This window comes from Littorina saxatilis, linkage group LG13 (genome assembly GCF_037325665.1).
Source record: "Littorina saxatilis isolate snail1 linkage group LG13, US_GU_Lsax_2.0, whole genome shotgun sequence".
NCBI classification, from domain to species: domain Eukaryota; kingdom Metazoa; phylum Mollusca; class Gastropoda; order Littorinimorpha; family Littorinidae; genus Littorina; species Littorina saxatilis.
In genome coordinates, this window is record NC_090257.1 from 29,503,540 (window position 1) to 29,513,539 (window position 10,000).

General features: G+C 37.5%; 1 protein-coding gene across 1 annotated transcript in view; it reads left to right on the top strand.

Moving 5' to 3' along the window:
• Nucleotides 1-401: 401 nt before the first annotated feature.
• The window catches only part of LOC138945468 (fibrinogen C domain-containing protein 1-B-like), a 40,163-nt gene continuing 30,564 nt past the window's right edge, over nt 402-10,000 (top strand). The window contains exon 1 of the mRNA XM_070316898.1: nt 402-628. Within this exon, the coding sequence (XP_070172999.1) occupies nt 571-628 (58 nt within the window). The 5' untranslated portion in view covers nt 402-570. The remainder of the gene's footprint in view (nt 629-10,000) is intronic.

Below are 10,000 nucleotides of genomic sequence, written 5' to 3' on the forward strand. Positions count from 1 at the left end.
TTAGGTCACCCTAAAGCGCAGGTTTGTTCATGGAATAAGAACAACGTGTATGTGTGTGTGTGTGACCCATAAATAATGTAGCAAGAAGATACCCTGGCATTCGGGCTCTCTCAGCAACTTTAAATTGTACACTAAAAGATGGAACACATAATACAATAGAAACAAACTGATCTGAACTGCAAACACAGCAAAAGCGTAGAGTGAGCTAAAGTTACACTCTCCTTTTCTCTCTATTCCTTTCCCTTCTCTTCTTTTTTCTTGCACTGCGGTAACCTCTTCCCTGCTCCCGCCTTGCTAGCACCCCGTTTTGTCTTCTTGCCATCAGAGAACGTTGAAAATGTCGTGCCAAACGTGTGCTATCTTTGTATCAGATCTTGTTGAACTCAACTTTGTTGCTAGTTCTGGTCGCAACAGACGTTGATACCGTTAAGTCCTGCAACCGTTATTCTGCTTTCCTTGTACCTATAAATAAACTAGCAAGACGACACGCCGGCATTCGGCTTTCCGTGGAGGAACGAAGAAGAAGAAGAAGAAGAGGGTATCCGCCTCTACTCGGATGATCCTCTGACCATGACGTCGACTCGTTTCCGGATGGTCGGCGTTGTGCTGTTTGTGGTGGCGTTAAGCGGTGAGTATCACAGTGGGCATGTGCACCACATATACCTTTATCACAAACCTTTACAACGAAAGGATGCACGTGTAAACATGCATTGCAGTGGAATTCAGCATTTGTTAATAAATAATATGTGAGCACCATGAAAACCATATTCTAGTGTCACTAATTTTACTTCTTCCTCTTAATTGTTTGGGGACCTCGTGTGCATGCAGGCTGCTTCTAAACCTGGTTATTTGTTGGCCGTATCTTTCTTTCTTTTTACATTTAGTCAAGTTTTGACTAAATGTTTTAACTTAGAGGGGGGAATCGAGACGAGGGTCGTGGTGTATGTGTGTGTGTGTGTGTATGTGTGTGTGTGTATGTGTGTCTGTGTCTGTGTGTGTGTGTGTGTGTGTGTGTGTGTGTGTGTGTGTGAGTGTGTGTAGAGCGATTCAGAGAATACTACTGGACCGATCTTCATGAAACTTGACATGAGAGATCCTGAGTATGGTATCTCCAGAAGTGATTTTCATTTTTTTGATAAATGTCTTTGATGACGTCATATCCGGCTTTTCGTGAAAGTTGAGGCGGCACTGTCACGCTCTCATTTTTCAACCAAATTGGTTGAAATTTTGGTCAAGTAATCTTCGACGAAGTCCGGACTTTGGTATTGCATTTCAGCTAGGAGGCTTAAAAATTAATTAATGAGTTTGCTCATTAAAGTTGTCATTAAAATCGATTTTTCGCAAACAGATTTCAAATTGATTGCATCGTATTTTTCATCACATTCTTAATCTAAAAATATATACATATGTCATGTTTACTCTTAAAATGGGATCACAATTAACGAAAATAGATTAATTAGTCTTACGATTAAAATTTAAGAAATCGATCCAAAAATTATTTCATCTTATTCTTTATCATTTCCTGAATCCAAAAACATATAGATATGATAGGTTGTATTCAAAACAAGCTCCGAAAGTTAACAAGAATACAGAAAAGCGCGCTTTCCTGCTTAGCACAATACGCTACCGCGCTATTCCGGCGTGTCAATATCAATACGTTTTGCACGTGGGAGGTGAGCGATTTCCTTCTCGCGAGGATTGACGAAGCTGTCCTGTCTTGGTGAAAAAATACAGTGCGTTCAGTTTCATTCCGTGAGTTCGACAGCTTGACTAAATGTGGTCATTTCGCCTTACGCGACTTGTTTTCTTTGTCTTGCTCTCTCATAAATTCCCTTCTAATATTTTACTCAGAGTCCACTAATATACCCGAATATAACTTGTTTCCATATTTGAATTTTCCATTGGTAATTTTCGTAATAAAAATACAATAATTTACGAAATAATGATGTCTGATAACATACATTTTCCCTCAAAATACCAAATAAAACGAATGTTCCATTTACATTTTTAAAATCAAATTTCTCATGAAAAAAATCTTTGCAAATCTCACACCTGCATTTATTGGGTACATATATGCTATATTATTTTGTCTAGTGCAACAGAGGTAATCCTACGTCTTTTTAACACTTTACAGCCAACCACCAGTGTTTCATTTCAAAATAAAATTACCAGCACTCGGAATTTAAACATAAAACAAATTAAGTAAACAAGTTCTATTACGTCATAAAACATCAGGTTGTATTCCAGCCATGTGCAGTACACAAAGAATATAACCAATATAATTTGGTGTAATATTACCAACATTTTAATTAAACCCTGCAATAATGTTGGTATGGTAATAATTATGCGAATCAGAGTTTAAGTTTTATTGGATTTCAGTGCTACACATTTATGCATTATATCCGAATTGTCTGTATGGTTAATAACCTACGTTGGGACATAACTATTTAAATAACAAGTCGCGTAAGGCGAAAATACAATATTTAGTCAAGTAGCTGTCGAACTCACAGAATGAAACTGAACGCAATGCAACGCAGCAAGACCGTATACTCGTAGTCCACCGCTCACGGCATAGGCAGTGAAATTGACAAGAAGAGCGGGGTAGTAGTTGCGCTAAGAAGGATAGCACGCTTTTCTGTACCTCTCTTTGTTTTAACTTTCTGAGCGTGTTTTTAATCCAAACATATCATATCTATATGTTTTTGGAATCAGGAACCGACAATGAATAAGATGAAAGTGTTTTTAAATTGATTTAATTTTGATAATAATTTTTATATATTTAATTTTCAGAGCTTGTTTTTAATCCGAATATAACATATTTATATGTTTTTGGAATCAGCAAATGATGGTGAATAAGATAAACGTAAATTTGGATCGTTTTATAAATGTTTATTTATTTTTTTAAATTTTCAGATTTTTAATGACCAAAGTCATTAATTAATTTTTAAGCCACCAAGCTGAAATGCAATACCGAAGTCCGGGCTTCGTCGAAGATTACTTGACCAAAATTTCAACCAATTTGGTTGAAAAATGAGGGCGTGACAGTGCCGCCTCAACTTTCACGAAAAGCCGGATATGACGTCATCAAAGACATTTATCAAAAACATGAAAAAAACGTTCGGGGATTTCATACCCAGGAACTCTCATGTCAAATTTCATAAAGATCGGTCCAGTAGTTTAGTCTGAATCGCTCTACACACACACACACACACACACACACACACGCACAGACAGACAGACACACATACACCACGACCCTCGTTTCGATTCCCCCTCGATGTTTAAATATTTAAACTTGACTAAATATAACAAGTCGCGTAAGGCGAAAATACAATATTTAGTCAAGTAGCTGTCGAACTCACAGAATGAAACTGAACGCAATGCCATTTTTCAGCAAGACCGTATACTCGTAGCATCGTCAGTCCACCGCTCATGGCAAAGGCAGTGAAATTGACAAGAAGAGCGGGGTAGTAGTTGCGCTAAGAAGGATAGCACGCTTTTCTGTACCTCTCTTTGTTTTAACTTTCTGAGCGTGTTTTTAATCCAAACATATCATATCTATATGTTTTTGGAATCAGGAACCGACAAGGAATAAGATGAAAGTGTTTTTAAATTGATTTCGACAATTTAATTTTGATAATAATTTTTATATATTTAATTTTCAGAGCTTGTTTTTAATCCGAATATAACATATTTATATGTTTTTGGAATCAGCAAATGATGGAGAATAAGATAAACGTAAATTTGGATCGTTTTATAAATTTTTTTTTTTTTTTACAATTTTCAGATTTTTAATGACCAAAGTCATTAATTAATTTTTAAGCCACCAAGCTGAAATGCAATACCGAACCCCGGGCTTTGTCGAAGATTACTTGACCAAAATTTGAACCAATTTGGTTGAAAAATGAGGGCGTGACAGTGCCGCCTCAACTTTCACGAAAAGCCGGATATGACGTCATCAAAGACATTTATCAAAAACATGAAAAAAACGTTCGAGGATTTCATACCCAGGAACTCTCATGTCAAATTTCATAAAGATCGGTCCAGTAGTTTAGTCTGAATCGCTCTACACACACACACAGACACACAGACACACAGACACACAGACACACGCACATACACCACGACCCTCGTTTCGATTCCCCCTCGATGTTAAAATATTTAGTCAAAACTTGACTAAATATAAAAACTAACACTAATTTAATGTTATTTATAACAACCTTTACATCAACAATGACAAAAACTAAATCTGGACATTGGAGGCAGTTCTATTGTGCCAGGGCCGGATCTGGGGGGGGGGGGGTGGGTCCTGGGGTTCCGGAACCCCCCCCCCCCTCCCCCCTGGCCATCCAATGTACCTCTCAGAGAAAAAGAAATGTGGACTTTGGACCCCTGCCTTCAGTTGGAACCCCCCCCCCCCCCCCCCTCAAACGAACTTGGTCCGGCCCTGTGTGCCAAATACATTGTTTCTTCAACATCATAGTTGTGAAGTCATATTTTTCACACAAACAATTATGTTTAGTTTTAAGCATGGTCAAAAATAATTGTCTCATTATCCCTCCCCCCCCCCCTCTCCCCAATAAAAAATACAAACACACACACACACACACACAAAGTATTAATGCTAACCTGCACATGCCACATTAGAGGAAGCATTAGAATATAAGCAAGATTAGCCCACACCTACAGTTGCACAATAATATCTGGTAATAATAGGTCAATAATTGTGCGTCAAGTTATGCAGACCAATAAACCTAGAAATCATAAATAAGCTGTGCATGTCCACAATTGAATCATATCCAATCCAGCATTTTATTCTAATTTAAACACAAAGTTTGACTGATTTTTATGAATAATAGTACCAACTAGAGCTGAAAAGTGCGTTGCTAAAAAAATTTCATGGATCTTAAAATGTATTAGCCGGAGATAATCACTTTTTCTCCAATTCCCGAGATCATCCTCGTGTAATTATTTTCTTTTAAGAAGTAAGGTCAGGGCAGGTTTTTTTTGTTGATGACTGGTCGACAATTTGCCATCAACAAATGATGACACAAAGGAGGCATGGACTACATTCCTAATTTTTCATATTTTTTCATTATGATAAAGAACAAGAACAAGAACAAATCTTTAATTGTCTAAGGCCACAGCCCCTTACAATAGTGGTTAAAATAACAGCAATAGTATCTGCACAGTTATAAATTATAGTCACGCATAAAATTCAACAAATACATTAAAACCCTGATGACATATCACTGAACCTCATTTATAGCTCTTTCTCACTTCTAGTCAAGTACGAGTTATCTTTCCATGCTCTTCAACGAAGGAGAAACGCTGGGTTAGTTCCGGTATCTTCTACATCATGGCGTCTGCACTGAAAAAAAGCTCGCTCAGAGTGTGTGGTGGTGGAAAGCAGTACTGTGTCATTTGCCATAACTATCGTGGAAAAATTATTGAAGGAAGAGTTGTCAGGCTACATAAACTTCCAACAAACAAGCAACTGAAAAGAGCTTGGGAGCAGCGCCTACGTGTTACTCTTTCTTTTAGAAAATGACAAGATTTTGTGCAACTTGACAGAGTGACTTTCTCGTCTAGTTAATCAGATGGGTATTATTTGTTCATGTACATAAAAGTGTAAAAGAATGTTGTTGTACAACATACTTCCTTCAATCATTAGTGCATTTTGCTCTTGTCTGTGTGAAACAGTAACAGGCACATGAGCTGTAAGAAGGACTGCCGTGTCTCAGTATGACTGTAGTCTCTAGTGTCACTATAAATCTCAGTCATTGACTCTGTGTATGTCACTCATTGATGCTTACATTCCCAATGCATGGAAGACAGAAATTATAAAACTAGTATGCATGAAAACTGATGCTGGTTTGTACTCCAAATTTTTGTATCCAGTTAAAATATCAGGCATGAAAACTGAAAAAAAAAATACTGAAAACAAAATTCGAAGGCGCGTAGCGCCAAGTTTCGCAGGCGCGTAGCGCCAAGTTTCGCAGGCGCAAAGCGCCAAGACTTCTAGGGAGGTCCGGGGGCATGCCCCCCCGGAATTTTTTTTTTTCAAGGGTGCAATTTGGTGCAATCTGGGGCTATCTGAGCCTTAAAATTGGATTCAAACATGGCCCCAAAACTATTTTACTATAACTATGACTAGGAAAAAAAAAATTTAAAAAAAATAAAAAAATAAAAAATAAAAAAATAAAAAATTTAAAAAAAAAGGAAAAATACGGAAAATAAAAAAAATACGGTTTATTTTTTTCAAAAATACGGAAAATACGGAAAATACGGAGAATTTTCATGCCTGAATATGTCTGAGAAGTTGAACGCAAACCAACCAGGTGTGAGCGTGTGTTGTAAGGAGTGCACTATTTTGTAACGTGGGATTATGTACATGAAATTATAAATAGGGTTTGTGTGGTGTGTATCTATGCTTTTTATGTTTTTAAGGGGAAATATTTATTACCTGTGTGTGATTACATTTTGTTTTTTATTCACAGTTGGCTGAAATATTTGCCGAGGAACGACAATGCAGTGTATTATATAATTATATATGTATTCAAAGAATAAAGACATGATGAATCTGAAGCTTGATGAATGACTTGTTTTACAGATAATCACATACACTTCAACAGACGCAGTTGATACAGTTTGGGTTTTATTTATCTAAAACATATACAAACAAAAGCAGTTTAACAAAGTTGGTAAACAATGTAAAGTAAAACAACTGAAGTAACATTAAAGAGCCATGAACTGGTAATGTGAAACTGCTCTTAGGCTAATGTCAGATGGAGCTCGCAAAACACGAAACAAAAGCCGAACAAAAGCAAAACATGGTGCTTTTGTGTGTTGTTCGGCTTTTGTTTCGTGTTTTGCGAGCTCCGTCTGACATTAGCCTTAGACAACACGCACATCCAGTTAACAACAATAAATGCATGACTACCAAGCATCAAAAGGACTCACTGATTCACGCACAAATTCCGCGTGTGCTCAATAATTATTGATAACATTTAACACATAGGCTACAAGTTCGTGACACTGACAGTCGAAGTGGTCTGTCAAATGCTAACTTGAATCATTTGTTTCCACAGCATTATCGATAGCATCCTTGCCATCTTTTCGCAGCTGAAACGTGCCTCTTGCTCTGCGCACTAATTCTTCTTTTTTTCCACTGACAAGTTGGCCATGTTTCCGAAGAAAATCTTTCAATTCTTTCACGTTCATGCGCTCGACTGCCGCCTCTATCTTAACCGGAACTTACCGAACCAAAGGGACGAAACTCGTGCACACCTCCGGCCTCGCTAGTGAGAAAGAGCTATAAGGGTTCGTCTCTTCTGTAGCATGAAGAACACAAATCTGCTGAAGCTGTTCATCACATTTTCCTCATTATTGCCACAGAAATACACAAGTTGTTGTTGCAGCGTCTTAGAGTTCGAGATTTTCAAATACTTTGCTCGAAGGTCTTGATAAAAAGGACATAAAAATACAACATGGTGTTCATCTTCTCTATCAGCTGTACAGAGAGGACAGTTTCTTGTCGTTTGGTTTGGTGCGTACCGAAACTTGTGAGCGTTGATTTCGGATACTCCTGCGCGGAAACGAGTAAGAGCAACTCTGTACTTAATATCTTCGATTAATTCAATGTATTTCTCTTTTTCCAAGCATGTTTTGTAACAATTATAAATGTCAAAACGTTCACTGCATTCTAAAAAGGAGAACCATTCTTGACAAAAACAGTCTTGTAAACGTCTTTTAAACTCTTGTAAGAAACACTTCTCATTCCCAACCGTTCCGTACATCCACACAGCAGCAAAACCATTACAACATAAAAGACTCTGCACATGTGAGACCCAATTTGTGTGGCCCTTCGATGCCAAATTACATAAAGCTTTATATGCAATCTTGGAATATCTTGAATCAGGTTGCTTCAGCAGTGTAAACCAGTATTTCACACATCTGACTGCAGAGTTAATATACAGCGGATGTCTTCCCAATTCACCATACACAATGTTGTTTGGAGTTCGAATTGTCACTTTCAGAAACTTTTTACACGCAAACAGGTGGACCCTTTCCACAGAGTCATACTTTCCATATCCCCATAGCTCTGAACCATACAAGAGCATAGGAGCGATCCGTGCGTCAAACAGTTTGAAAAACACCTTTGCCGAATGGCAGCCAAGTCTGTTCAGTAATCTAACGATTTCGATCACTCCCTTTTTCGCCATGGTTGTCTTTGTTTCTACTGCAATGTTCCAGCTCAGTTGGGTGGAAAGGGTTACACCGAGATATTTAAACGAGTTCACAATCTCAAGACGATCCATTCCGTAGAACCACTTCTCTTTCTGTGCAATGTGCCCGCCCTTTCTAAAAACCATGACCTTAGTCTTTGTCAAGTTCACGTTCAGACACAGTTTTTCTGCAGAGCAGCGCAGGACATTAAGCTGGTTTTGTAGGCCTACTACAGTGCTGGATAACAGCGCAATGTCGTCAGCAAAAAGCATTACAAACAGTTCTAACTCAGACGGAGATAAACGTATCCCATGTCTGCCTCGTTGTATGACATCCTGAGCCAGTTCGTTGATCAGAAACGAGAAAATTGTCGGTGAGGCTACACAACCTTGCTTAAGGCCTTGCATACATTCAAAGAAATCAGTGTATTCGTTTCCGCACCGCACGCATGCTTTCACGTTTTCATACATGCTCTTTAACACCTTAAATATTTTGCCTTGTATCCCTAATCGAAAAAGCACTGACCAGAGCACGGGGCGCTTAATGTTATCATTATGATAAAAACAGGTGGTGAGGCCATCAAGACCAGCAAAAACGTCACGTAATCATTTGCGAGAAACGGTGTTGATTTCGCTCTTATGTTATCCTATTCTTAATCGCCTTTCTGGTCACTAGAGAGAGATGGTACATTCAGACCTTGTACGAATCTTTTGCACTAATTTAAAAAAAAATTAAATTTGGATAACTTCTCGCATGAATCCTAAAATAGCACCTGTTTTTTCCTTATCTCTTTCTTAGAATTGAGTAACATGCCGTCTACTGTTTGCAAAAGATATATTTATTTTATATGGGCTTGCATTACTGTTTTTTTCCGAATTGAACAAAAATAGTTTTATTTTCTGTTTTTCTGTAAACTGAACTTGAAAACGGACCTGAGCCCTCTGGGCCTCTTCCATTGAGAAAGACTCCACGTCTGGTTTATTATTTTCCTCATCGCATCACAAGGGTCAAATCTCATGGTGTATTGGCTAAAAGAGTGTCTGTTTCATCCAAATACCTCTAAAGAGAAAGATGGAAATTATTTTGTTTTCGCAATATTTTCTTATGCATAGACTGGGCAAAAATCAAGCATTTAAACTTTGAATACTTTGAATTCCCATCTAAGGTAAACAAAAACATAATTCGGATTAGTGATTAATTTAACATATTTGCCTCTCAATAACTCGTTTGTATATTTTCAGTAAGAATGCCCGTATATAACATTCACCAACTGATTTTTCAATTTAACCATATGAAAGAACAGTGTTTTATCAAACAACTCATCGGTATGAAATAGGCGCCGCACATCATTCATGAACTTTTCTAAAAACAAAATTAGCAAACCAAATCTTCACCAAATGAAAAGAAACGTGTTCAACTGTAAATATTTAATTCCTTCTGTTTAAAACTTTAATTCGGCTACACCACCAAAGCTCGTTTTGAAAGGATAAAGTTTGTCCCAAGTATTGACATGAAACTGACGAATATAACACTCGTCCACCTCCATCTCAATCCCACGTATCTTACACGTTGTCGTTTATATATGATTCATGCGAGCATTTCAAATGCTATCTTGAAATAAAATTAAAAAAATAAATTTTTGAGCAATTCGTTCGCATTAAGAAAACATACTGAAATAAAAATTGATCAAACTGATTAATAATTTCGCAAAAGCCGTCTCATAGTCTTATAACATCCCTCCCTAAAAACATTCAGTCCGGAGCACTGTAAA